The sequence below is a fragment of the Petaurus breviceps genome, unplaced genomic scaffold (genome assembly GCF_028583685.1).
Source record: "Petaurus breviceps papuanus isolate PSGF00001 unplaced genomic scaffold, PetGlider_PUasm1.0 428, whole genome shotgun sequence".
In the NCBI taxonomy this organism is placed as follows: domain Eukaryota; kingdom Metazoa; phylum Chordata; class Mammalia; order Diprotodontia; family Petauridae; genus Petaurus; species Petaurus breviceps.
Window position 1 is genome coordinate 2075177 of NW_027186331.1, and position 26374 is coordinate 2101550.

A 26374-nucleotide genomic window follows, 5' to 3' on the forward strand; every position below is an offset into this window, starting at 1 on the left:
GATTTCGGCTCAATATGAGGGAAAACTTCCTCATTAGAATGGTATGTTAGTAAATGGGATGCCTTGGGAGGTGGTGAGCTCCCCATCCTGACACCTGGACAGAGATCCCATAAGGGGCTCCATGCCTTAAAGGGGAAGTGAAGGGGCCACTGGGATCACCTCCAGCTGGAGGACTCTAATCCTTGGAAGTCCTTGAGCTCACCAAGGCTCACACATAGACGCCAACCATTGCTCCTAAGGATGGCCTGGTGGGAGAGTGTGGATGGTCTGGTAGGATCATCCCTGCTGGCAAAAGCTCCATTTCTTCAGGTCAGGGGGTAAGGAGCGGGGAGCTGGGAACCCTTTCAATGGATCCTAAGCCCATACAACCAGAGATGGAGGGCTGAAAAGGAATTTAGAGGTCACACAGTCCAATCTCAAATAAAGGACCAGGGTGGGGGAGTGGCTGATGGATTCATAGGGGGATACATTTAGAGCTGTAGGACCTCAGAGGCCATTGAGTCCAACCTCATCATTTTACAGATGAGAAAACTGAGACCCAGGGTAGTGATGGGGCTTAAAGGGCACAGGGATCATCAGAGGTGGGATCTGAACCCAGGTCCTCCTGCCTCCTAGAGAGAATCCCATCTCTGACACCAACCAGCCTTTCCAATCACAGACAAAGACCTTCACCTGTCAGAGCTTCCCTTGCCTCCCTAATCCGTAGCCTGCCTCCCATATTTGAGAGAAATGGGGGCAAGTTACCGTCTTCATTAGTATCATGCATTTGTCCATCCCCTTGAGTCCTATTCTGAAGGAGGCCAGAACCTGCTGTCCTTATCAGCCAGAGACAGAGGAAAAGCCAACAGTTCAGCATGGAAACCTCCCACTCCCAAAGCGAAGAAACGCAAGACCAGGGTCAACCAGGAAGGAGATTTTAACTCAGCTCTCCTTGAACTCATCCAGAACTTATCTATCTAGGGTGAATGGTTAGTGCAGAATGACTTCTGCAAGACCACTAACATTACTACCAGGAGACTCTGGACTCAGAGGCCATCTAAACCAACTCCCTCATTTTACAGATGAAGAAAATGAAGGTAGGGAGGTGAAAGGTCTTGCCCATGGTCACACAGGTAGCTAAAATCAAAGAATAATAACTAACATTTATGAAGTACCTACTGTGTGCCAGACACTGTGCTAAACTCTTTACAAATATTATCTCCTTTGATCCTAACAACCATGCTGTAAGGTAGGTGCTATTATGATCTCCATTTTACAGATGAGGAAACTGAGGCAAATCGAGTGATTTGCCCAGGGTCACACGGGTAGTGTCTGAGGCCAGATTTGAACTCAGATCTCCCTGACTCCAGACTTGGTGCTCCAGACCTAGCTGTCCCAGGTTCTCTAGTTCCAGAGCAAGTGTTGAGTTGGAGTCCCTGCTCTGACCTTCACTATCTATGAAACTTTGGCTATATGTTTCTAAATGTACTCAAATAGTGCTTGGTGGGAGATCAATTAACTTTAGAATAGACTATTTAATTTTTATATTTATTCATATATTTTTGTTAATTAAAATAATATTATTTAAGGATATACTTATAATTATATATTTATTATAGGTTAATTAATGTTAGCCTAAGGAAAGAAAAAACACTTGACAGTGAGAAACAGATATAAAGTTTAAGTCACCTACGAACAACCATGTAAGAGGTTGTCCAATGTTACTAAGATAGGAGAAATGCTTATCAAACAACTCTGACATTTCATTTCACAGTCAGCACATTGGCAAAGATGACAAAGGATAAGGAGAGTCAGTGCTGGAGGGGCTGTGGCAAGATGGGTACATCATGACACTATTGGTGAGCCTCTGAATTGGCCTGAATAGTCTTTTTTTCTTTTTGGAGGGCAGTTGGGGTTAAGTGACTTGCCCAAGGTCACACAGGCTAGTAAGTGTTAAGTGTCTGAGGCCACATTTGAACTCAGGTCCTCCTGACTCCAGGGCTGGTGCTGTATTCATTGTGCCACCTACGTGCCCCGGCCTGAATATTCTTCATAGCAATTGGAATAATGCTAAAAAAGTGACTAAATTGTCCAGATCAGAGACCCTGTATTTAGGGATCCCAGGTATCTACCCCAATTGGGTCAAATCTTGAAGACAAGGGCTATAAGAGTGATGGTGGTGCTTTTTTCTTTAAAAAATGGGTAACAGAGTGGTCACCCATGATTGGGAAAGGACGCTGTAAGAAGTGATGAGCAAGAAGAATTCAGAGAAGCTTGGGAAGATTTCTATGAACGGATGCACAGTAACGTAGGCAGAACCAGAGAGGAATACGTTCCATGATTACAGAAATGAAAAGAGCAGCAATGACAAAACTGAACACTCTGTAAGTACGAAGGTCAAGTTGGTGCTGGAGAAGGAGCGAGAAAATGCAATTTTTTTCTTTGCAGAGGTGGGGGACCACGGGGGCAGACTATTGCATATATTGTCAGACTTGGCTTTGCTGAATGCTTTTTTTTCTTTGTTATAAAGGATGGCTCTATGGGTAAGAGAGGGGGAGGGATATAATTGGAGATGAAGGCAATGACCATGATTCCAGAGTATTCACAATGAAGCATGTTGGCCCCCACCTGACAGAGAGGTGATGGACCCAGTGTGCAGATGGAAACAATTCTTTCAGACGCGGCCAATGCAGGATTTTGTTTCGCTTGACTATAAATGTTTGTAACATGGGCTTTGTCTTTCTTGCTTTCTCAATTGGTGGGGGAGGTGGAGTGGAAGTGGATCATTGAAAAAAAAGTTTTTAAAAGAAAATATATTGTAAAGACAAAACATAGTAATTAAAAAAAAAAGATTTAAGCACCGTGTCATACAAGAAAGTATCCTAGGTTTGAAGGCAGAGATCTGGCCTTGTGTCTAGTTTGGGCACCATAGGAACTGTGTGATCTTGGCCAAGTCACTCCCCTTTTCTTCATTTACAAAATCTGTGGTAGTTGAGTCTCCAATGCCCTTTCCAGCTCCCATAGCCTGATTCTCAGTAACCTGTCAAAGGTCACCCAGTTCAAATGATTTTCAGAGCGCTGTGACGAGGGTAGGCCAACAGCAGCTCTGGCCCAGGGCATCACAATTAGAGGGTTTAGCACTTTTAGTATCTCAGCTGAGGTCCCATCACTGATCTTCCCAGCCGTTCTTCACTCTCAATCCCCTACCTGAGGGCACAGCTCCCTGCAGTCCCTTACCTGGGTGTGATTGGCAAGTACCCCCAAAATGCTCTAGAGGGAGACAGTGTGGATCAAAAGAACTCTGAATGTAGACAAGGGACCTGAGTTTGAATCCCAGCTCTATGGCTGGCTGTCTGCATGGTCTTAGACAAGTCATTTAACAGCTCTTCCATCAATCAATCGTCTCCTAGGCTTCAGTTTCCCCATCTGTAAAATGATGGAGGTAGGCTCGATGACTCCTAAGGGCCCTCCCAATGCTTCAAGCCACCCTGAACCAGTCCTTCCCAGGCTGACTTTGGGGGAAGGGGAGACCCATGGCCTCCTCAGAGAGAGAAGCCCCTGACAGTCATTTAGAAAGAAGTAAAACCCCAGAGCTTAAATATCATCCCGGCTGCCTTTGTCCTCCCTCAGCAGATACAGGAGAATGGGCTGGGAAGGCCAAGAGCTCTCCGAAGCTCCTTTGGGTCTTCCCTAAGGGGTGGGAGGGGTCAAAGGGGGGGGGTCTACAGGCTGTGATGGGGCTGCCTGGCCCTGCCCAGGGACCACAGCTGCTCTCTTAAAGGATGCTTTGTCTCCTCCCACCCAGCACCCCCAGGCCCAATCCGGGCCTCCCCAGAGACACAGTCTGTCCACACAGCCCTCTGCGCATGAAGCTGCGGTGGGCAGGTGGAGGGGCAGGGCCTGGAGAGGCCACACTGGGCACGTCGACTCCTCCCAAACCCCAATGTAAACTCCTCCATACATTACACAGTGGCTGGAACATAGTAGGTACTCAATAAATGCTTATTGATTAATTGGTACATGTGACAGCTGGGGAGTACAGCAGATGGAGCCTGGGTCTGAAGTCAAGTAGGCCTGAATTCAAATCCAGCCTCACATGCTTGCTAGCTGTGTGACCCTGGGCAAGTCACTTCACCCGTTTGCCTCAGTCTTCTCATCTGTAAAGTGGGGATAACACTACCTCTCAGGGTTGTGGTGAGGAACCAAGAAGACGGTAAGTATAAGGTGGTTAGCATAGCTCCTAGCACAGAGTAAGTGCTAATCAGCGGCAAGGATGATGATAATGTCTCCTGGGGACATGTAGAGGGTAAAAGTGGCTCGTTTTGTCTTTTAATCTCCCAAGCTTAGTGTGGCTCCTGGCATACAGTAGGAGCTTAATGGACACTGACTGTGGTGGACAGGGCACTAGACTTTAGAGTCAGGAGACCTGGGTTAGGATCACAGGATCCAAAGCTGGAGGGGCCTGAGGGGTGACCTCCAACCCTGTCATTTGACAGATAGGGAAACTAAGGCCACAAGCGGTCAGAGGCAGGGTCTGGCTCTCAATCCCATACTCATGATAAAGAAAGTGGGAGGCAGGTAGGAGGAAGAGAGGAGGGAACAGGACGTGCCCAGGGATGAGGGAAGAGAGCTTGGCCAACCTGGAGACCAGAACGCGGGGACTCCCCCACAGACCAATGAACCCCTGGCGCCAGTCGGATGAGCTAAGGAAGAACAGCCCTGGCTCGCAGCGGGGCCTTACTGGGCCCAGGCATGGGGGAATTCTGAATCTAGAAGAGGCCTCGGGGATTATTAATGCAGCCCCCTCATTCTACAGAGGAGGAAAGTACGGCCCAGAGAGCTGCCCATTGTCACTCAACTAACAAGCGTCTAAGGCAAAATCGGAATTCAGGGCTGACAGGCCTGAGCACCCGGAACTCTTTTCATTAGTGTTTCTACTGTTGAGCAGCTTGGTGTGATGTGTTGACCCTCCCATGCTCAAACACCTCCCGTGGCTCTCCACTGCTGACAGAATAAAGTCCAAGCTTTTTAGCCTGCCATTGGACACCCTGCACAACTGAAGTCTTCACAAGTGACTTGCCCAGAGTCACCTAACTTGTGCTGAGTCCACTCTCCCTGATTCTAGGCCCCCACGAACCACACCGCTGTGTCAGGGAGGCTGTGAACGGCATTCCTTCTAAGGGCCGGACACTGTTGTAAGCACTAGTCTAGATGCCCCTGAGGGTCCTTCCTCTGAGATTCCTGTCCCACTTCTTACCATTCCTCCATGATCACCAAAGGAGACTCAGCCACAATAACACTAAAGACAACAGCCCAGCTCTGCACGGCATTCAGTCCATCCATCTGTCAGTTCATAAGTGCAGTGTCTTAGGAGGGCAGACAGAATCCCTAAAAGGGCAGCGGCCCTGCGCTCGAGGAGCTTCCCGTGATCCCAGCTGTGAGCTCACCTGCAGCCAGGCCAGGCCGGTGCCGGCTACAGGCGTCTCTTCTTACTTTAGAGCTAAGGTAACTGAGGTTCAGGAGGCCAAATGTCCTCCCTGGGGTCACATGGGCAGAGGTGGAAGCAGGATCTAACGGCTGGCGCTCCCTCTGCCTCACCAGGCTTCTCCCTCCCATTCTGAGTGTACCTCGCCCTTTTTAGCTTCATGCCTTGGAAGCTCTCCCCACAGGGATGGAAGGAGGCCCTATGCTGTCATTAAAATCATGACAAAATGTAAATGAAACCTACTAAAATCCCAACTTATTGGAGCCAGTTATAACATGCAATGATGGAGGCTTATAATGAAAGCCCCAGAGGGTCTTTGTGGGCTGCAAACTTGGTGTGGGCCAAGAGGGTGCCATGGAGGTCAGGCTGCCATGAGAGAGAGGCAAGGGACAGACCTCTGTGGGCCACATCCCGCTCTGAGTATGACAGCATCATCCCCTCCTGTCACAGAAAGGATGTTAGCACATCCTAGGCTTCTGCCCTGACGTCCCACAGTGCTGCCCACAGAGGCGGCTCTGCCGCCTGCCTCAGACACTCGCCAGCTGTGTGACCGTGAACCAGTCATTTCCCCTCTTTCCCCATCTGTAAAGCGGGGATCCGCTGTGAGGATCAGACAAGATCATGTTTATAAAGCACTGGGCATGGTGCCTAGCACACAGCAGGTGCTCAATAAATGCCTGCTCTCTTCCTTTACACTCAAGCCCCAAGTCCTGCGGTTCTAACAGGTGAGGTCTGCTTCATCTTGTGGGAAATCTGACCTTGATGCAACTGCCCGGCCCCTTTCCAGCTCCCATGATGGGCTCCCCCAGGGCAGGGCCTGTCTGTACTCCCAGTTCCTAGCCCAGAGTCTGGCACCTGGTAAACATTTGTAAATACGTCCTGGTTCCACCCTGAGCTGGGGGTGCTGATGAGAGTTACAGGATTCATCTGCACTGTTAACATTTTGTCCATCACAGTCAATGATCAACAAGAAAGTCAAGTCTTGGTTTGTGAAATTGTTACTGATTTCTGAGATGTAAGCGCTCACACTGAAAATGTAAAAATGGTCTAAGAAGGTGTCAACTGACTTGGCACACCCCGACCTGGGAGCACGTGCTTCCCCCCCCCCCACTCTCTCCCTTTCTCTCTCATCTATTTCCCTCCATCTACCTATTTTTCTATATATCCACCCACCCTATTTATCATCTCTCTATATCCATCCATCTGTCATGTCTATCTATCTATCTATCTATCTATCTATCTATCTATCTATCTATCTATCTATCTCTATCTATCTATCTATCTATCTATCTATCTATCTATCTATCTATCCATCCATCCATCCATCCATCCATCCATCTATCTACCTATCTATCTACCTGTCTCTCTGTCTGTCTATTGCCAGCTCGAGCAGACCTTTGGGCCAATCTCAAGCTGGGAAGGTTTTTGTGGAGGGTCCACAATGGGCTCCGTGTAAGTCACTTCAGGTCTGGTGAGTTAAGTAAGGAAAGGCTCCTCCCAGAAGGGTGACCAGGAGTGATCCCTTTTTGTCAGTCACAGCTAGCCCCCAAGTTCACATGTCTGCTAAGGCAGGGAGTGTCTCCACTTGACTTAGTGGATGGAAGGATCCACACAGGAAATCCAGTATGGGCTCCTGACTAGCTGGAGTGGGGCCACAGTTGGGTGGCCAGGATGAGGGGCGTTGGGGGAGGAGGGACAGGGAGGTTTTGTGGCTTGAAACCGAGTCACGTCCAGAGTATTCTAGGCATCCCCGGAGTCTCATTTCAGGAAGGACATTGATAAAAACCTGGAGTGTGTCCAGAGGAAGGTGACCCAGAGAGACAGAGCTGTTAACTAGGAATTTTAGCACCTCAAACAAGGGGGAGGGAGGGGGAGGCTGGATAAGTTCACCTGGAGTACAGCTGTTAAGGGAAAGTCAGCATACCCCAGAAGCCTGGGAGGTTTCTGTGCTGCTGACTGACGCTGGAGGAGTCTGGGGGGGGGGGGGGCGGGGGGCTGACCCCCGAGGGGAAGAATTGTTTCACCCTTTGCAAGCCTGTTCCCAGTGTCTAGCTCAATGCCCACCACACAGTAGGCACTGAACAAATCCTCACTGATGCCCACTGAAGAAGTAACCCCTGGGATGGTGCTATCAGCATCCTCTAAATTTTGCTGCCTTGGGACAAAGTTCTGGTTGTCCCACCCTGGTTACAGCATTGATTTGACAATCAGTTGACAGAACCCAAGGGATGTTTAGCCAGGAAAAGGGCAGAGACTCAGAGGAGATATATCACAGATCTCAAATATTTGAAGAGCTGTCAAGTGGAAGAGGGATTAGTCTAGTTCTATCCAGCCCCAGGGGGAGCAGTTGGGGCAAGGGGGGAGGGAGCTAGAGAGAGGCCAATTCCAGCTTCATAGGAAGAAAAGCTGCCCCGACCATTGGAGCTGGCTCCCAGGGCTGCATGGGAGGGAGGTCAAGGATACTTTGAAGGGAATTCCAGCTCAGGTATAGATGGTTCTCTGCCTCTGAGGCCCCACCCAGGTCTGAGATGGGCATAGCAGAGTGAAACACTCCCCAGCTCTGGAGGCCAAGGGCCCGGGTTCAGATCCCCCCATGATCTCCCCAGGGGACTTCTGGATCTCAGTTTTCTTGTGAATAATTGAGGAGATTGAAGTTCGCGCCCTCTAAGGCTCTAGAACAGACCTCTGAGCCTGCATCTCCCTCCCCCCCTGCCCAACCTTGTTCCACCCACAGACAAGACCCAGAGGCTCATGGCCACTGTTCAAACACTGGAAGGGCTTCCACACCGAGGGGTGCTCAGACCTGCTGTCCTTGGCCCCAGAGCCCTGGAGGGAAGGGCAAAGAGGCCAGTGTAGGCTGGAGATCAGGACAGGGTGGCAGCTGCAGGAGGTGGTGAGCTGGATACCCCGCTCTGGAGGGGTATCCAAGCAGGGGCTGGACGACCCTTTTGGGGGATCCTCATTCAGGCAGGGGCCCTTCCTGCCAGTTCCAAGGTTCTGTGGTCCTGGGAGGCCCCTTCAGAGACCGGGATGCCAGCCTGCCAAGCGGCCAGCTCACAATAGTGAGGGAGGGACTGGCTTGGCTCAGGAGGGAGCAGGGCTCTGGCTGGTGACCAGTGATGTCATGACCATTCCCTGATTTTGTTTACTCTGGTCTGTTCAGACTGATCTGGCCAGTGCCAAGGCCTATCTCTTCCCGCCACCTTGGGGCCCCTGCCCAGCTCTCGATTGGGGCCAGGAGGTGGAACAGATCCGGCTGGTTCAGGGGTGCTGTGTCAACTCCCAAACACCCCACAGAGCAGAAGGCCCTTCTCCCAGACAAAGAGAACCCAGGGCTGACTCAGCCAGGGGGAGCCTAGCACTCAGGCTGAGGCCCAGAGCATCCGAGCCCTCCTTCCTGCTTCCCATGGTTCCACCCCGGGCCGGGCCCTGGACTCTCCAGGCCAAGAGTGGGAGCAAGAAAGAGCCGACCAGAAATCATGGGGTCCGAGCTTAAATGGGTAACAGAGATGGTCTACTCCAACCCCTAATGCAAAGATCAGCAGTCAGAGGCTCTGGGTTCAAATCTCACCTCTGACCTTAGTAAAATGAGACTGGGAGCTCCTTGAGGGCAGGGATTGACTTTTGCCTTTCTTTGTGCTTAGCACAGTGCCTGGAAAACAGCAGGTGCTTAATAAATGCTTGTTGACTTGACTTAACTCGGCTATGTGACCCTAGGCCTCAGTCTCCTCATTTGTGAAAATGAGGGGAACCTTGGAGGTTCTATTCAGTTCTAAATGTAGAAACCTAGGAGCCAATCAAACTGAAGTTCAGAGAGGGGAAGGAAATGAGCATTTATTAATTATTATAATATATTTATTATATATAACTGTGCCTTTAAATACTTTACAAATATCAATTTGTAGGTGTCCTGATGTCCATTTTACAGATTAAGAAACTGAAGCAGGCAGAGGTTGAGTGATTTGCCCAGAATCACACAGTCAGTAAGTATTTAAGGCAGGATTTGAACTCAGTTCTCCCTGACCCCAGGTCTGGCTCTCTATCCATGTGCTACCTGGCTACCCAAGGTCACAAAGACAGCAAAAGGCAGGGCAGTGATTTGAATCTGGGTCTTCTGGGTCCCTGCTCACTCTATTACACCCACTGACAGCCGTTCTCCAACATCCACTGGAGAATCTTTGATCTCTGGGGAGATTAATTGGCCCCTCTGGGCCTCAGTTTCCTCAACTGTAAAATGGAGATAATCACAGTACATTCTTCAAAAGTCATAATGATCAAATGGGATAATGAGATTATATTATATATAGTTATTACATATCATATATGCAATATATTCTATTAGGATATGCTATATATGTAATATATATATATATTTATTTCTATATACTTAAACATATGTTTATAGAATGAGATTATAACTCTAGCGATTATTATCCTCATTTCCTTCTCAACCTTTCAAAAGAGTTAACACAGAAGTCCCTATCTAGCACATAGTAGGTGCCTGATAAATGTTAATCGATTGATGAATTGATCTTCATTGTTCCTAATCAATCCCATTATTCCTTTAAATGTAATGTCCTGATGTCTGTTGCACAGGTGCCTAAAATGACTGCTTTCTACGGCTGAATAAATGTCCTGGGATGTCAGCCGGGAACTCATGGGCCCCCCAGCATTATCCTGGGGACATCTCCAGCAGCACAGGGGTGATGTGCCCCTCCCCATTACCCCGACTGACTTTTCAGTTCCTCCCCCACGTCATTTGAAGGTGCAGAGGTGCTGGGAGAAGAGCAGTAAGTCCGAAGCTCCCGCCCTGGAAATGGTCACCAGGGTGCCCAGTGTCAGTGAATCAGCCAATAGTTATTGTGCCTACTATGTGCCAAAGTACCTATTATGCGCCAAGTACTGGAAAATCAAGTTGGCTTAGCAATTAAAAAAAAGAAGCCTCCTTCCTGGCCTCCCTGCCTCTGCTTTCTCCCTTCTCTTCTCCAGTCTGTCCTTTCATGTGCTTCTTTCAGGGCCTTCCTAAGGCACGGGTCTGGTTACGCCACCTGCCTGCTCACAAACCTTCCATGGGTCCCCCTGCCTGCAGGATTCAGTATTATTCTGATGTCGGCCATCAAGGCCCACTTCCAACAGGCTGCGTTCAGCTTTCCCGTGCAACCTCATCTCGCCCGATTCTTCAGATAGCCAATGCTCCAGCCAATCTAGCTGTCTTCCTGCTCAATGGTCACTACAGAGCCTGGCACTCAGTAGGTACTTGATAAATGCTACCTGACTTGATAAGACCCTACTGTCTCCAGGCATTTTCTCCTTTTGTCCCTTGAGCCCAGAATAGACATCTTCTCCTATTGCCATTTTCCTCAGCTAGAAGTAACCACCCCAACTCATTCTCTGTTCTCTGCTCTGTACCAATCCAACTCTCCCTTGTGATAGAATTATGGGCATCTCAGGAAAACCTGTGCTTTTAGAGTTGGGAACTCCCTGTGGCTTCTTTATCCGCTGGCACGGATTGCAGCCCACCTCTGAGTTAGCAATGACAATGTCTGGTCATACATAAACAAAAGTCCCTTCTGTCTAGACCAGGGGTTCTTAACCTGAGGTCCCTGAGTTGTTCATTTTTTTTTAAGTTCAGTAACTATATTTTTATGCCTTTTATTCTATGCATTTAAAAACGTTATTCTGAGAAGGCATCCACAGACTTGACCAGACTGTAGCCAAAGGGGTTTACACTTCCCAAAAGCTCATAAAATCCAATCCCCGATCCAAAGGAAATCAGTTCATTGAATACTTGGATTTATCTTTAGTTGTATGGTAGGATGGAGGAAAAGTTGGCCCTCACAGCTAAGCCAGACTAACTGATACTCCCTTAATCCTAGGTTACCTATAGATTTAGTGAATAGATTGGTTGAGAAGACTGTCATTTGCAGTAAGACACAAAGCTTTATAGGAATAAAATAATCATAGGATGATGAGTCTTTTTAAAGGCTAAGTTTCCCTCTCTGGCAGCTGGGGAAGGGGCTCTGACTTAAGTCTTAGTGGATAAGCCCTCTTTTTTCTTTTTAATTTTTGGAGGGCAATTGGGGTTAAGTGACTTGCCCCAGGTCACACGGCTAGTTTTTGTGTTAAGTGTCTGAGGCCAGATTTGAAGTCAGGTCCTCCTGACTCTAGGGCCAGTGCTCTATTCACTGCACCCCTAGCCACCCCCAAGTCCCCTTTTTTCTTGAGCTAGAGGTTAAGTATAATAATGGCATCTTCTAAGGCTGGTAGTTGGAAGATGGCGGGCTGGTTCTCACTCAGACCTCCAGCTCCCCTTTCCTGGGAAGCTTTGTGGTTACAAAAGCCATTACCTGTAGGGCAAGGATTTCTGTGGCAATGTCACTTTGACAGCTTGATGCTATTGTTGGGTTAAGAAAGCCTGGGAGAAACGCCCTAGTCTGATGACCTGCCTTGTCCAATCAAATTGTGTTTAAAACAAGTTTCCTGGTTTGTTTTCTTTTTTTTTTTTATAAGCAATCGGGGTTAAGTAACTTGCTCAAGGTTACACGGCCAGGTGTTTCTGGGTGGGTGCTAAGTGTCAGATCCTGGATTCGATCCCAGGTCATCCCGACCCTGGAGCCGGTGCTCTTACTCGCTGAGGCACCTGACCGCCCCGTGGTTTATTTTCTTATTCCTCTTTTTCGTTATAAAAATAAGTCTGTAAATCACTCCATTACTAATTACCAAGGCATTAATTGACCTGATTTACTGGTAACTTGCTAGCCTGGCTATTAAATCATTACTTATTTGCCTAGTAATCTGTTTCTTTTTATTTCAAATAATTCATTTTAACAGTGGGAAGGCCAGGTTGGATGAGGTGGGAGTTCTGAGCGGCCCTAGTAGGAAAGAGAGCAGAAACCCTCGGGCAGCTGTTGAGACAAATGCTGCTTGTGGTTCCCAGGAGTCCTCTGAGGCACATACAGGAGAATGAATGGCCTTGCTCAGAGGTTGGTGTCACAAGTGGGTTTGAACTCAGGTCTTCCTGCCTCCAAGACCAGCTTTCTACCCAGTATACCAGGCTTCCTTTGCACCTCACAGAGCTGTCCTCCCCACCAGACTGTGAGCCCCAAGAGGACAGGTTTGTAGTATTCAGCAGCAGTACTGCTTGACAGTCGTAGGTAAGTGAAAGCCCTTTCAATCCAGAGGACCTGGGCAGGCCAGACTGTCTGAGTAGAGACAGAGAAGGCAACAGAGGCCCTCATGCAGCTGTTGGGACAACTATCGGGAAGGACCCTTCACAACCACCTCAGGAAGCGTTGGTGCCCAAACTCTGGGCTCTTTCTATTGGCTTCTTTGGAACATAGGCCTTCACTCCACCCTCTCACTCTGAGGCTGGACCCATCAGTCAACTAGAATTTGGACTACCATATGCCAGGAACCGTGCTAAGCATGGAGGATACAAACAGAGGCAAAGACACAGGCCCTGCCCTCAAGGCGCTTACTGTCTGTCTAACATCTAAGGGAGGAAACAACAGGCAGACAACTGTGTGCATCAAAGGAGGGAAGGCCCTAGGATTAAGGAGGATTGGGAAAGGCTTCTTCTTGAAGGTAGGACTTTGGCTGAGATTTAAAGGAAGCCCAGGAAGGCAAGGGGGGGAGATGAGGAAAGCCTAGACCAAGTGACCTCAGCCCTCTACCTCTACTCTTATCAGTGTACCCCCTGCTGAGCCAGACCACTCACTCCTGCCCTGCCTGGTGCCTGGCTGGGTGTGCTAGACTCTGAGGGTTAAGCCAAGGTGGCCCTTCTCAGCTCAGTCAGTCTGGGGCAGCTCAGCCTTCAGAGGAAAAGGATGGTGGTGAGACGGGTGAGGAATGGGAGGGAAGGATCTGGCTCAGAGTTACATTGAGCTGGCCACCAATTTTCATAAGACCTTGGTCTTGTCTTTTCTGACCTTGTATGGACCCTTCAGATCTTGGCTTCTTCCCTTCCCTTTCTCTTCCTTCTTTAAAAAACACAAAAACAGAATTCCCTTCAAAAACACCAAAACGGCCCAACTTAGGTTTAACATGAGGCTGCCGGGCAGGCACCAGGGGAGCCCCATGTGTCCCAGGGAGTCATGTGGGGCCAGTTTATTCTGGGTAAGCTGCAATAAGGCACCAACAAAAAACACCAAAAGCCAGCAGCCAAGCCCTGCCTGGGAGGGGCTGGGATTGGCCTAGTGACTGATAGGAAGTCTGGCCTCTCTGGGCAGGAGGACGTCCTGGCCCAGGCTTGCTTGTTTTCTTTTTTCAAGATACCCCTTGCCCAGTGAGCCTGAACAGGAGACCCTAGGAAGAGAGACAGGGCATGCTTTGGCGGAACCCTGGAACGATCGCTGAATGTAGAATCTTGTGAGACAGAAGGCCTTGTTCCAGAAAAGCTGGATCCCAGTTCTGACAACACCCCTGGCCTGAGGGCCATAGAACATATTGCTGCCATCAATCAATCAATTGGACATTATTAGGCACTTACCAGATGCCAGACGCAGTCCAAAGTGCCAACAGAATGTATCCTGAATATACCCAATCTCTGCTAATATCGGAAGCTAATCAGGATTGGGCCTAGCTTGCATTTATGTGGTAGCCAGGGGTGGGGAACCTGCACCTCTCTAGGCCACATGACAGGGATTTGTTCTATGAAGTTTGGATTCAGTAAAAGGGATGCACTTGAGGGCCTAGAAAGCCACATGTGGCCCGAGGCCGCAGGTTCTCTAGCCCTGTAGGCCATCTGGATAGAGTAGGCAAAGTAGGCTTTTCCTTCAGAGGGAGGCGAGGGCATAAGATGGAAAGGGTACCCATGTAGCTCATGTAAATGCCTGGGGCATCCTTCTGTCAACTCTCACTCCTACCGACAAGTCCCCAGCTCCCCACCGGGGTTCCAGGGGTACACCTAAGGAGCTGGGAGTAATTCTCTAATGCCATCAGCTTGAGCCCCCACTGGTGTGTTTCCCCCTAAGATTATCAGTTGAGAACCACTTTAGTCTGGTGAAGTGAAACTGTCACTTGGTCCCTGTGGGTCAGGCCTGGTAACCCTCAGTCCCTGATCTGTGAAGTTGACCCTGGTAGCTTTAGCCCCATCATCCCTGGACACCTTCCAGACAGGCCACTTCCAGGAAGGCCTGCCCATTCAACAAGCACTGACCAGTCCAGTCACAGAAACATGGTAGGCCTAGGGCCCTGGCCTCCTTCAGCCTTGTCCCTCAAAAGCACAGCTCTGTCTCAATGGCAAAGTACAAGGGGCCACCTGCTCCAAGAGGCCATCATGCTCATCGGCACACATCCTCAGGTTTATCTGCACCAAAGTACAAGGCTGCTCAGAGCCAGGCCCAGACCCTCACATACATGCAGAGACCCACAGAGACACAGAAGTGAACATGCACGTAATCTCCGGCATGCAGACATATCAGGGAAAAAGCAAATGGTCTCCAGTCCCCCAGTAGAATGAGCTCATCCTGCCAGATGCAGGAAACACTGAGAACATGGCCAGGTTCCCATGTGAGCCGAGGGCCATGCCCCGGGCAGCCATGCTGGGGACATGCAGGGAGGTGTTACCTGCAGGACCAGCTGCTGCCAGGCGGTAGCCAGGGGCTGCCCGTTGCCGATGGTGCACGTACTGGCCCGAGGCTGCTCGCAGGGCTGGTGAGCCCGCTCCAGCTGCAGGGAGACATTTCGCCGCTCTTCCTCCAGGGCCCGCGTGAGCCGCTCGAAGCGGGCCTCCTGCTCCTTGACGGAAGCTAGGATGCTGGCAGCCGACCTGATATCATACTCATCCATGGTGGCTCTGGCCTAGCAGCTGCCCAGGGCAAAGGAGAGGTTAGGGGAGGCAGCCAGGCCCAGCTACCTCGTGCAGGGATTCCCCCACACACAGGAAGGCGGCTCGATAGAACACTCACTCAGAGACAAAAACCCTGGCCCCTGGGAGAGCAGCTCCATTTTTGTTCATTGATTAAATTTTAAATTTAAAGTAATTAATCCAGGGCTGATGGAAAACAGGCCTGCATTGTGCAGAATCACATCTAATGCCTTCGATCCCTTCCAAAAGCCAAGTGACTGAGGAGACAGACTTCAAGCTGCCTCCTGAGCGCATATCCCTGAGCAAATCGGGGGCTTTGAATGAATCTCAACAGGCAGAAATGAGGGACCCGGCCCTCCAGATGGATGGGCCTTGGGAGAAATGGCAGCAGGCACAGCTGGCTCAAATAAAAAGGTGAGAAGAGAATGGAAGTGAACTGGAAGGGACCTTGGCAGCCATCTGAGACAACAGAGAAGGAAACAAAGCCTCAGAAGAACTTGATCAAGGTCCCACAGCTACCAAAGAAAAAGTGTCATGTGAAAAAGGGCTAGGCTGTCTCAGTGGACCACAAGCTTAAAGCTGCGTCAGCAGTGTGGTCTGGCAGATCTGAGATTGCCTCGTCAGTAAAACAGCAGTGCCTAGGTCAGAGAGGCACTGGGTCAGCTGTTCTCTGCCCTTAGCAGACCACAGCCAAAGCAGGCCACACCTTCAGAGGAGGGGGCCAGAGTGGGGAGGGGGTATAAGCCAGGCCATAAGAAGAGCCACTGAAGGAACTGGGGAGAAGGCCAGGAAATGATGGCCAGCCCCAGGTAACTGAGTGGAGCAATGGACAGAGGGCCAGGTTTGGAGACAAGAAGACCTGAGTTCAAATTCTGTCTCATTTACTACTTGTGTGACCATGGGCAATGCATTTCATCTCTCTTAGGCCAATTTCTTCATCTGTAAAATGGGAATAATAATTTCACCCCTACCAGGGCTTTGGTGAGGACTGACATGGGCCAAGTGCTTTGCTAACATCACTCAATGTGAAGGGCCTTTGGCTGGAGCAGCTTGGGCTTGCTTCTACCTGGCCCCAGAGGGCAGAACCATGGTGGGGGGTTACAGAGAGGGAGACTGAGGCTTGATGAAAGGAAGGAGCTTCTAACAACTAGAGGGGAGGAGGTGCCTCTGGGTCACAGGGTGGCCACAGCGAGTCTGGTTCCCTTCACTGGAGGTCTTTGGGCAAAGCGCAGACGGCGGCCACCTGGGAGGGATGTGGGAGACCTGGGGCCTGACCCAGCTCAGGGAGGCTCCCTCCAGAAGCAACAGCTCACCACCTTGATTTTCTTGGGCAGGACCAGTGGCAGATGGGATGTGGAATGAACCAGCAGAAGTGGAAAGAAGAAGCCTCGGGGGCAAGGGGATGGTACCATCTTGCACCCCAAGGATTGGCCCTTGAATTGTTCCAATGAAAGCAGACACCGGGGGCTTCATGGGGCCCAGATCGGCCATGCCAGGTGGAAAAGGTCTCCTTCAGAGTGTACCCGCATGTTCCCAGGGTGCTAATTCTTGCGGAAGAGGCGCATTGCATGAGCTTGTCCTGGATCTTGGTAAATGCCCTGCTCCCACCTCAAAACTCATCTTTAGTCCCTTCCATCCACACAGAATCTAAGGAAGACAGTCCACCTAAGCAGGAACATGAGGCCAGTGCCCAGATAGAAAATGGACAAGTGGACCCACCTCTGGAAATGCACGGGGCCAAGTGACTCCATTTTTATTCAGGGAGCTAGCATCCTCTGCAGATACAGTCAGAGGTGATGAGGGCAGGATGCCAGATCCCAAAGAGGTCGTGTGTTAGCACACACTAGCAGGCAGGGCAGATGAGTAATGGGGCCAGGGTCAGGGAGACAGAGCAGCTGCTGCCAATAACTCCACTCAGGGCACAAGGCTTCCTCCTGTCCTGAAGTGCCCATGCACTATGGTCAAAGCCCTGAGAATCCTACCAGGGAGGAGAAGAAGAGAGCCCCAGGAGGCCTGGCGTGGACCCTGGAGAGTCTGGTTGTTTGCCTGTGCCTGGGGCAGGTGGGTCCCGGGAGCCTGACTGCTGAGCTGGCTGAGGTCACAGGCCCAGAGAACGTGTGTGACAGAGCCTGGAGGGCAGGGACGGTGTGTCAAAGATGCTGCAGACACACTGGTACAGACCACAGGCTGGGGGCTGGGCCACAGAGAGCCAATGGGGGGAGAAGGTCAGAATAAGGCCTGGCACCTTGAGCGCACGTTAAAGCATCATCTCACCTGACATTCAAGGCTACTCTGAGGGGGCGACACTACTGCCCTCATTTTACAAATGAGGGAACTGAGGCAAGTGGGGTTTAAGTGACATGCCCAGGGTCACACAACCAGGAACCACATGGGTATGAACTGAGCTTGAGGCCAGGCTGAACAGCTGGACCAAGAAAGATGAAAAGAAGTGCCTGGCTTTTGATGGGGGCACGGATCCTCTCTGGTCCGTGACTACATTCTAATTGGGTCCCCAGGGATCCTGCAAGGGCAGTGGCCTGGCCCAAGTGAAGGATGCCCCCACGTAGGAAGTCCCCAGGCCAGCCTCTCCTCATCTGCTCCTCAGCCTTTGAAAAGAAATTGGAGCATGGAAACCCTGGTGGATAAAGGCAGCCGGGTGAGACAAGACCACATGGCTGAATTCACAGTGTGGTTCCAGGCCTCTGAGGGGGAGGAGAGAGAAAGGGAGAGGGGGGGGGGGGAGAAAAGAGGGAAGGAGGAGGAAGAGGAGGAGAGGGAGGTAGCAGAGAGGAGGGGAAGGAGGAGGAGAGGGAGGAAGGAGATGGAGGAGGGGAAGAGGAAGGTGGGGGAGAGGGAGGAGGGGGAATAGGAGGAGGAGGGAGGGGAGGGGGGAGGGGGGGGGGAGGAGGAGGAGAGGGAGGAGGGGGAGAGGAGGAGGGGGAATAGGAGGAAGAGGAAGGGGAGGAGGGGGAAGAAAAGAGAGGGAGGAGAGTGGACAGGAGAAGGGGTCTGAGAAATCAGATTCAAATCCTCGACCACTCCTTTTTCTCCTTAGCTTATCTTCCCTGGGCCTCAGTTTCCCCATCTGTAAACTGAAGAGGGTGGACAGGTAACCTCTACTAGCCCTCGTCACTTCCATATGTGACCTCATCTGATCCTCATAATAACCCTGGGAGGGAGGTGCTATTATTGTCTCCATTTTACAGATGAGGAAACCTGAGTCAAACAGGTGATATGACTTGCCCAAGGTCATACAGCCAGTAAGTGTCTGAAGCTGAATTTGAACTCAGATCTTCTGGGCTCCAGGCCCAGCACAAGCCACCTCAAGAATTCCTTCCAATCGAGAACCCTGCGATCTGGGGCAAGCTTAGGGTTAGAGGCCCGGCTTTGAGGAGTCACTTCCTATGCCCTTGGAGACTCTCCTGGAATATTCCCAAGCTCCTGCTCAGTCACACTTCCTAGCGTTTTATGGTTCATAAAAAGACTGTGAGGCCAGGAGGGCACCGTACAGAGAAGAAAGCTTAGAAGGAGAATGGCCCAGGGGAACATGGCTAGGAAGCGGCACAGGCACGGCCTGATGCCCCTTCTGCCCCTTCGAGGGAACTCTGACCAGGTGATTTTTGCTAAGAGTGAGCCCCAGCGAGGAGGCAGCCAGTTGGGGGCTGGGAATTGGGAAGGCCCTTAGAACATGGGATGTCAGAGCTGGGAGGGGTCCTGGAGCAGGGGATGTCAGGGCTGGGAGAGGCCTTAGAACAGGCTGGAAGAGGTGGGAGGCACCTGAAAACAGGGGATGTCAGAGTGGGAGGGCCTTGGAACATGGAATATCTGGGCTGGGAGGGCCCTAGAACATAGTGTTAGGTGCTTATAACATAGAAGGTCAGCACTTAAAAGCACCTTGGTGGTCATTCAGTCACTTCCCACATGAGGAAACTGGTGCTCAGAGGAGCAAAGGCTCGCCCTGGCTCCCAGACAGGCAGGGCAGAGTCTGACTCCACTACAGGCCTCTGCCCACTGCCCGGGCACACCTGCTTCCTGCTCCCCCACCCCCAAAGATTGGCAGCAGAGCCCCGGGCAAGTGCCCACCCCTCAGTGTAGCCTCTTGAGGCTGGCTGGGGCTGGCATGCAGAGAGAAGACATGCAGTAGGGAGGGAGCCATACCCACCTAGGAGGGGAGGTGAGAGAGGACAGAGTTAGCCCTGGCAGACCATGGCCCACTATGCTAGAGAAAGCAGGATAGCAGCAGCTGTAACAAGAGGGAGGAGAGAGAAGTCAGAGGTGAGTTAGCAGGAAGGGCTCCAGCCCCCACCCCAGCCCCAGCCCCAGCCCCAGGGGCTCCTCCTCAGCCACGGGAATGCCACGTTGCCCAGTCAGACCCCAAGCTGCAGAAGGGCACACAGCTGGGCCTTATCTCTTTGTCTTTCTGGAACCTAGCCCGGTTCTCTGATCGGAACTCTGATGCTCAATCCATGTTTGCTGAATGGAAGACAGAGGTGGAGACCATCCGAGCTAAGAGGGCCTTGAGGAGTCATCTAGGCCACTCCCTCATTTTACATGGGAGGAAACTGAGGCTGGGAGAGGGTGAGCGGCCTGCTAAAGGTGACTCAGTCAATTTGTTAGAGCTTTCCCTCAAGGGTGTCAAGGCCCCAGGAAAGGAAGTAGGGGGTGCTCGTCAGAGCCCTCTGGGGCTGGCAGGGCAGACACTAGTCCCATTCATCAGAGAAAAGTGATTTCACATGGAAACAAAGGCAGGCCTAGAACCCAGGTCTCTTGACTTCCTGACCCCCAGGTCAAGGCTTTTCCACTAGACCCACAATGCCATCCCCTCCAGACACCATCACCGGCAGCTACATGAACCCACAGGACAGACCCATTGGAGGTCGGCAGGAGCTTTTGAAGCTACCAGGCTGAGACAAGCCCTCTCTGACCCCTCAAAGCCAGATCCCGCCAGCCCACCTGCCTGTTTATAAACTCAGCCCACTCACACCAAGTAGCAGGAACCCAGCCCAGTCTGCTCTCACGAAAAGAATCATATGTAAATGAACTCTGTTCCTGACGGCAGTTTAAACAGTCCCTGCAGTCTTGTTCAGGCCACCCATGGTTTAGCAAGGACTTTCTTCCTATATGACACAGGAGTAGGCTTTGAGGGATTCTCACATCCCTTCCTTCCCCTCTATCTGTATAACCACTACCCTAGTCCTAAGGCGTAGACAGGATGAACGAAGGTGATGATTAGAAAGAAGGCACCAAATATGGGGTGGGGGGGAGGATGGAGAATGGCTTCCCGTAGAAGGAGGGACTTCTTCGTTGTCCAATGTAATGAATTTTCTCCCTGACTGGAAGAGAGCTCAGGGACACTCTCCTGGTACCGGTAATATATGGAGCATGTGTGGTCAGAAGCCAGCCCTTGGTTGTTTTTGATGGAGAAAGAGATGAGTTGGGGGGGAGCCTGTGCAGAGACTGGGAGGGTATGAGACAGCTCATGGGAGTGAGCTGGGCTGTGCATTTGTTGGGGATCCATGGGCAAAGTGATGATTTCTGGAGGATCTGGGCAACAGGAAAAGGATGGACACTGCGGCTAGGGAGGAGCTGACATGTCTTGCTGGTGCTTTGAGCCTAGACACTGAGTGAGTAGTGATTCCTACAGAGAAAACTCTGACAGCTCAGTTCGGGCAGAAAGAGTCAGGCATGAAATAGCTCAGAGCCCCCATTCATCTCTACACAGGAAGAGAGAACACCCAGACAAGCCGAAAGAACCAGACCCTTAATATGTGTAACTGATGACTACTGGTAGAGTACCAATGACCATGTGCATGTAAGTGGGTCTGTGTCTGAATACATGAATGTCAGGTCTAAAATAACCTGATGCTCAATCTCCCCTGGGCCTATTGCCAACGCGTTATCACCCAGTATCTCCAGAGGCCCTAAGAGCACCCTGAAGAAGAGCTGGGTGCTCAGAGAACACCCATTTTTCCAACTGGAAGGTAACATCCAGGATAATCACTACCCTAGAGCCTTGGGAAATCCCTGCCCCATTGGGGGACTCCAAGGACACAGGACTGAGCTGCCCACTCCTCCAATTACCTGTTGTTGTTCAGCCGATTTTCAGTGGTGTCCAACTCTCTATGACCCCATTTAGGGTTTTCCTGGCAAACACACTAGGTTGGTTTGCCATTTCCAGATGGGGAAACTGAGGTAAACAGGGTTAAGTGACTAGCCCAGGGTCATACAGCTAGTAACTCTCTGAGGCTGGATTTGAACTCAGTTCTTCCTGACTCCAGGCTCTAATTATTTACCAGTTGGTAAAAGGCACTCAGAACATCTGCCTTCATCCTTCCTGACTTCTCTGCAGCCTTTGGTGATGTCACCCTCACCTCCTTGCTCCTCTCTTCTCCCTAGTTTTAGGGACATCACTGTCTCCTGGTTCTCTTCTTACCTATCTGGACCCTCCATCTTCTTTGCTGGACCCTCATCTGGGTGACACCCACCTGTAGGTGTCCTGGGCCCTCTTCTCCCTCTACCCTGGTGATCTCCTCAGCTCTCCTGAATCCCATCACCTCTGTTAGGGGGCCAGATCTACTTGTCCAGCCCTAGCCTCTCTGCTCACCTCCAGTTTCAAATTTCCAACTACTATCAGACCTCTCAAGTTGGATGTCCAGTAGACATCTTAAACTCAACGGGTCCAGACCTGAGCTCATCATTCCCAAACGACCTCTGCCCCCTTCCCTACTGCTGCTTAGGGCCACACCCTCCCCCCAGTCCCAAAGGCTCCCAACCTAGGAGTCACTAGATCTTCACTATCTCTCGTGGCCCCCAAATCCAATATGGCACCAAGGCCTGTCCATTTCACCTTTGCACCATCTCCCAAATATGGCCTCCTCTCCTCTGACCGTCATCACCTTGCACTATGGCTATGGCAACAGCTGCTGGGGGAGGGGTCTGCCTGCCTCCAGTCAATCCTCCATTGAACCCCTCAAGTGATTTCCCTAAAGCTCAAGTCTGCTCATATCACCCCCCTCCTCAATACACTGCAGTGCCCCCTGTGGCCTCGAGGACCAAATATGAAATGCCTTTTTTGACTTTTACTGGCCTTTTCTAAAGGTCCTTTCTAACACGTCATCTCTTTCCCATAACGGTGCTCTAGTAACTTGGGCCTCCTTCTTTCGGACCCTGAAAATGCAGGTGGAGCCAGCTGGTCAGGGTCCAAGGCTGGATTTGAACTCAGGAAAATGAGTCTTCCTGGCTCTCTGCCCTGCCAGCCACCCTCTTCTGGGGGAGGAAGCTACTGCTGTTTTGGCTTCCCCTCCCTCACCAGACTGGTGTGGCTGCAGTGGGGTCTCCCATGTCCCTTAATAGCTCAGCTAGGCCTCCCCCATCCCTCTGTCTTTGCTCATGCTGTTCCTTGCCCAGCAGTCCCTGCCCCTGCCCCAAAGGTCCAATCCCATGCATCCCATCTCATCCTTTGAGACCCACCACCTCCATTTTCAGGGTCCAAGGGGCCCTCAGAGACCACCTCAGGCAGCTCCTTGTTGGAATATCAGAGATTTGGAGCTGGGCAGGGCCTGAGAAGCTGACCCTCCCCCTCCTCTTTCATGCTTGAGGAAAGGCCCCCCAGGAAACCAAGCATTAAGAGGTGGCTGGCGGGTTTGCACAACATCCCCAGAAGGTGTTTGGGCTTCCCTCTGGAGATGTTCAAGGATGGGGAGTTTGTTCACTCCCCTGCCCCAGGGACCAGCATGGCTCAAGAACCATGGGAGAATGGAGGGACACACTCTGAAGCTCCGATGACATCAGTGACAGATGACCAATGGGCCCTGGTTTGTAGGTGCAAAGCCTCACACTGACGACTGCAGAGTGGGGCTTTGTGAGTGGGTATAAGCTCCCTCCAGACCACCCCACCCTAGGACAGGGTCCTCCACTGCGTCCTTACACTGAACCCAAATCTGCCTTTCTCTGGTTTTTGTTCTCAATCTTTTGGAGCCAAACAGAAGAAGCCTGAGCCCTCCTCCACAGGCAGCCCTTGAAGATGCTTGAAGATGATGTCATATCCCCCTGCCCCCACATCTTCTCCTCTCCAGGTTAAGCATCCCCAGTTCCAGGGCCCAGGGCCTCCCCATCCAAGCCTCCCTCTTCTCGGCAAGGTCCAGTTTGCCCAAGTTCCTTCTGAAATGTGGTGCCTAGAAGTAGGTATGATGCTTCAGGTAGAGACTGACTTGTCAGAGGTCTTTGTAATGTCTTCAGTTTGAGGGTCTAAGGCAGCTGGTGGCACAGAGGATGGTATTCAGAAAGACCTGAGTTCAAATCCAGTCTCAGCCACTTAGCTGTGTGATCCTGGGATGGTCACTTAAACCTATCTGCCTCAGTTTCCCCAACTGTAAAGTGGGGATGATAAGAGCACATACCTCCCAGGATTATTGTGGGAATCCAATGAGATAATATTTCTAAAACACTCCTGGCACATAGTAGGTGCCTTTCCTGGGGGTGACCTTGCCTTCTTAGTTGCCCATCCTGGGGGTCTTTAAGAGGAGGCTGTTAAACATTTTAGGGCTGAAATAGAGAAGATTCCTGCTTTAAGGAGGGGTTGGAGCAGGTGGTCCCTGGGATTGCTCCCACTCCTGATTTGCACAGATCCCACAATTTGACTCTTTTCTCCATTTCCTACCCCTGGAGACTTTTCCCCCCTGTTTTGTCCCACCTCTACCAATCCTTGGGCCACAGCTCTGCTTTAGCTGGACAGTCGAGGCCTGGAATGGTGGAACTGGGCATGGGGGCTCCATCCTCCACCAACTTACTGAGAGACCACAGGGTCTCACCGTCCATTCATCATCTGGCCTCAAACTCTGCTGCCATCCATCTGGACTGGCCAAACCGGGCAGATGCAGGCCTAGCTCAAACCAGTCTGATGCCTTCTTTTCTCTCTCCCTTCTTTTCTTAGCTGGGATTTTACACTCTCCTCTCCGTGATGTTAACACCCCCACACCTCACATTCTGGTCTCCCTCCAGCCCACTTCATTAACATGCTGCTCACCTCCTTCCCTCAAACCTGGGTGGAAAATCTTACGTCAGACACAGAGCCGTCACTGTTCCCACAGAAGACGCCTCCCTGCTCTTCTGGAGAAGTTGTTTGAAAAATCTGATTAAGCTTCCCCCTGGTCGATCCTCGAGCCCCAGAGAGAACTCTCAGCCTTTCTGCTCTATCCACCTCAAAATCCCCACAGCTTGGGTTTCTTTGCCTATCTTTTTACTAGAGATTCAAGTTAAATTTCCCAGATCAAAAACAAAAGCAAAACCTCACTTTCTGAAAGATTAGAGATTTAAGGCGATTTAAACATATCAGTTCTCGGGGTTTCAAATGTGAAGGGCGGCCCTTCAGGGAGGAGGATGTTGTCTAGCAGGGAGAAACAAGCAAACAGAAAGCCTGGCTCCTTGGGCAGGTGGCTGAGCCCTGAGCCTGAAGACCTGCCTGGCTGCTTCCTGCTGGCTGTCCTTGGGAAAGTCCTTTCCCTCCCTGGGAGGAAGGTTCCCCATGGAGAGATGGAGGAGGTGTGATGGGACAGCTGGTCTCTAGATTGCTTCCCTCTCCAAGCCTAGATCATAGATTTAGAGGGTCCAGAAGGGACCCTCAAGGTCTTTTGGTCCAAGCCTCTCATTTCAGATCCTCTGACTCTGGGGGGTCAGATAACCCTGGCCAAGGGCAGGCAGTGGGGGGGAAGACAAGCATTTATTAAGCACTGACCAAGCCAGGTACTACTGTATTCAGTGTTTTACAAACACTATTTCACTTGATCCTTGCAACAGCCCTGCAAGGGAGGTGCAATTATCATCTTCATTTTACAGTTGGGGAAACTGAAGAAGACAGATGTGAAGCGATTTGCCCAGGGTCACAGTCAGTGGCATTTGAACTCGGATCTTCCTGACTCCAAGCCTAGAACTCTATTCACAACAGCACCTCACCATCTGCAGTTAAATAAGCAATGACATTAGGCACCTGATCTCTGTAGGTACTGGGCTAGGCCTAGGGGATACTACAAAAACCGTAAACCAGGCCCTGCTCTCAGGGAGCTTACAGTCTAATGGTGGCACAAAGCTTTGGCAGAACTGGAAATGCAGGCAATCTCCTAGTGGAAACCCTTATACTACCTGCTATCTTCCTGTGCTGCACTGCCACCCCTGATATGCTAACAGCAGCACCATCGTGTTTTATTGTCTCTAAGCCGGGAGTTCCTAGGGAGGGTGTAAATAATTCTTTGAATAACTTCTTCTTCTCCTTCCTTACCCCTACTCCCAGCACAGGGTTAAACTCAGGGCAGTTGATCAATAAGTACTGGTTGACATGCCCTGATCATTCCACAGCTCCAGAATTCCTACAGCAGCATCCTTTAAAGGAGTCCTTTGTGTCCAGGACCCTTCTGGCAGTTTGGCGAAGCCTCTGAATCTCTTTTCAGAATGATATTTTTACATGCACAAACTACATAAGATTACGAAGGACTCCAATTATTGGGAAATACAGATATCAGAATATATATTTTAAAAAATCAAATTCATGGGTCTCTGGTTAAGAACCCCGGCAGATGGAGGAAGCAGGGGCCAGATAAGCTTGCCAACCAACCAGAGCCCCTTTTCCAGTGCCTGTGGAAGAGGCAGCCAAGAACTGTCTGGGGAAAGTACCTCTCTGTCCTCCCCTCCTGAGCCTGTTCAGAGGATTGGATGGAGCCCTCTTCTCTCTGGCCAGCAGAGTCTCACTCTCCACCCACCGCTTTATTCTTTTATTCACTTATTCCTGTTGGGTACTGAGGGCCAGAGAGCTTTTTATTACTCAAATCAAACCGTGGCTGACAATGAGAATTAAATACTGAGACACTGGGGGCCCAGGATAGAGAACAATGTCGCCTTGGGCAATTAAAACAAATTTGGATCAATTAGACTAGAGGTTGACCCAGGCCTTCCTACAACCCCAGAACTGAAGGAACATCAATTGTGCGGGGGAGGGTGGGTGAAGCCAGGGAGGACTATTTAAAAACAACATCATTATTATCACAGCCTGAGGCCATTTCTAAACTGTGAGCACAATGTTCGTAGTAAATCACTGCATCTGGCCAGTCTTC

At 50.8% G+C, this 26374-nt stretch overlaps 1 protein-coding gene across 1 annotated transcript in view; it reads right to left on the reverse strand.

The window, feature by feature from the left end:
• Positions 1 to 26374, reverse strand: part of ARVCF (ARVCF delta catenin family member) — a 339824-nt gene that overhangs the window by 90973 nt on the left and 222477 nt on the right. Inside the window, exons 5-6 of the mRNA XM_069100847.1 lie at positions 19435 to 19515; positions 15032 to 15272 (exon numbers count right to left, since the gene is read on the reverse strand). Of these exons, the coding sequence (XP_068956948.1) occupies positions 15032 to 15253 (222 nt within the window). The 5' untranslated portion in view covers positions 15254 to 15272; positions 19435 to 19515. The remainder of the gene's footprint in view (positions 1 to 15031; positions 15273 to 19434; positions 19516 to 26374) is intronic.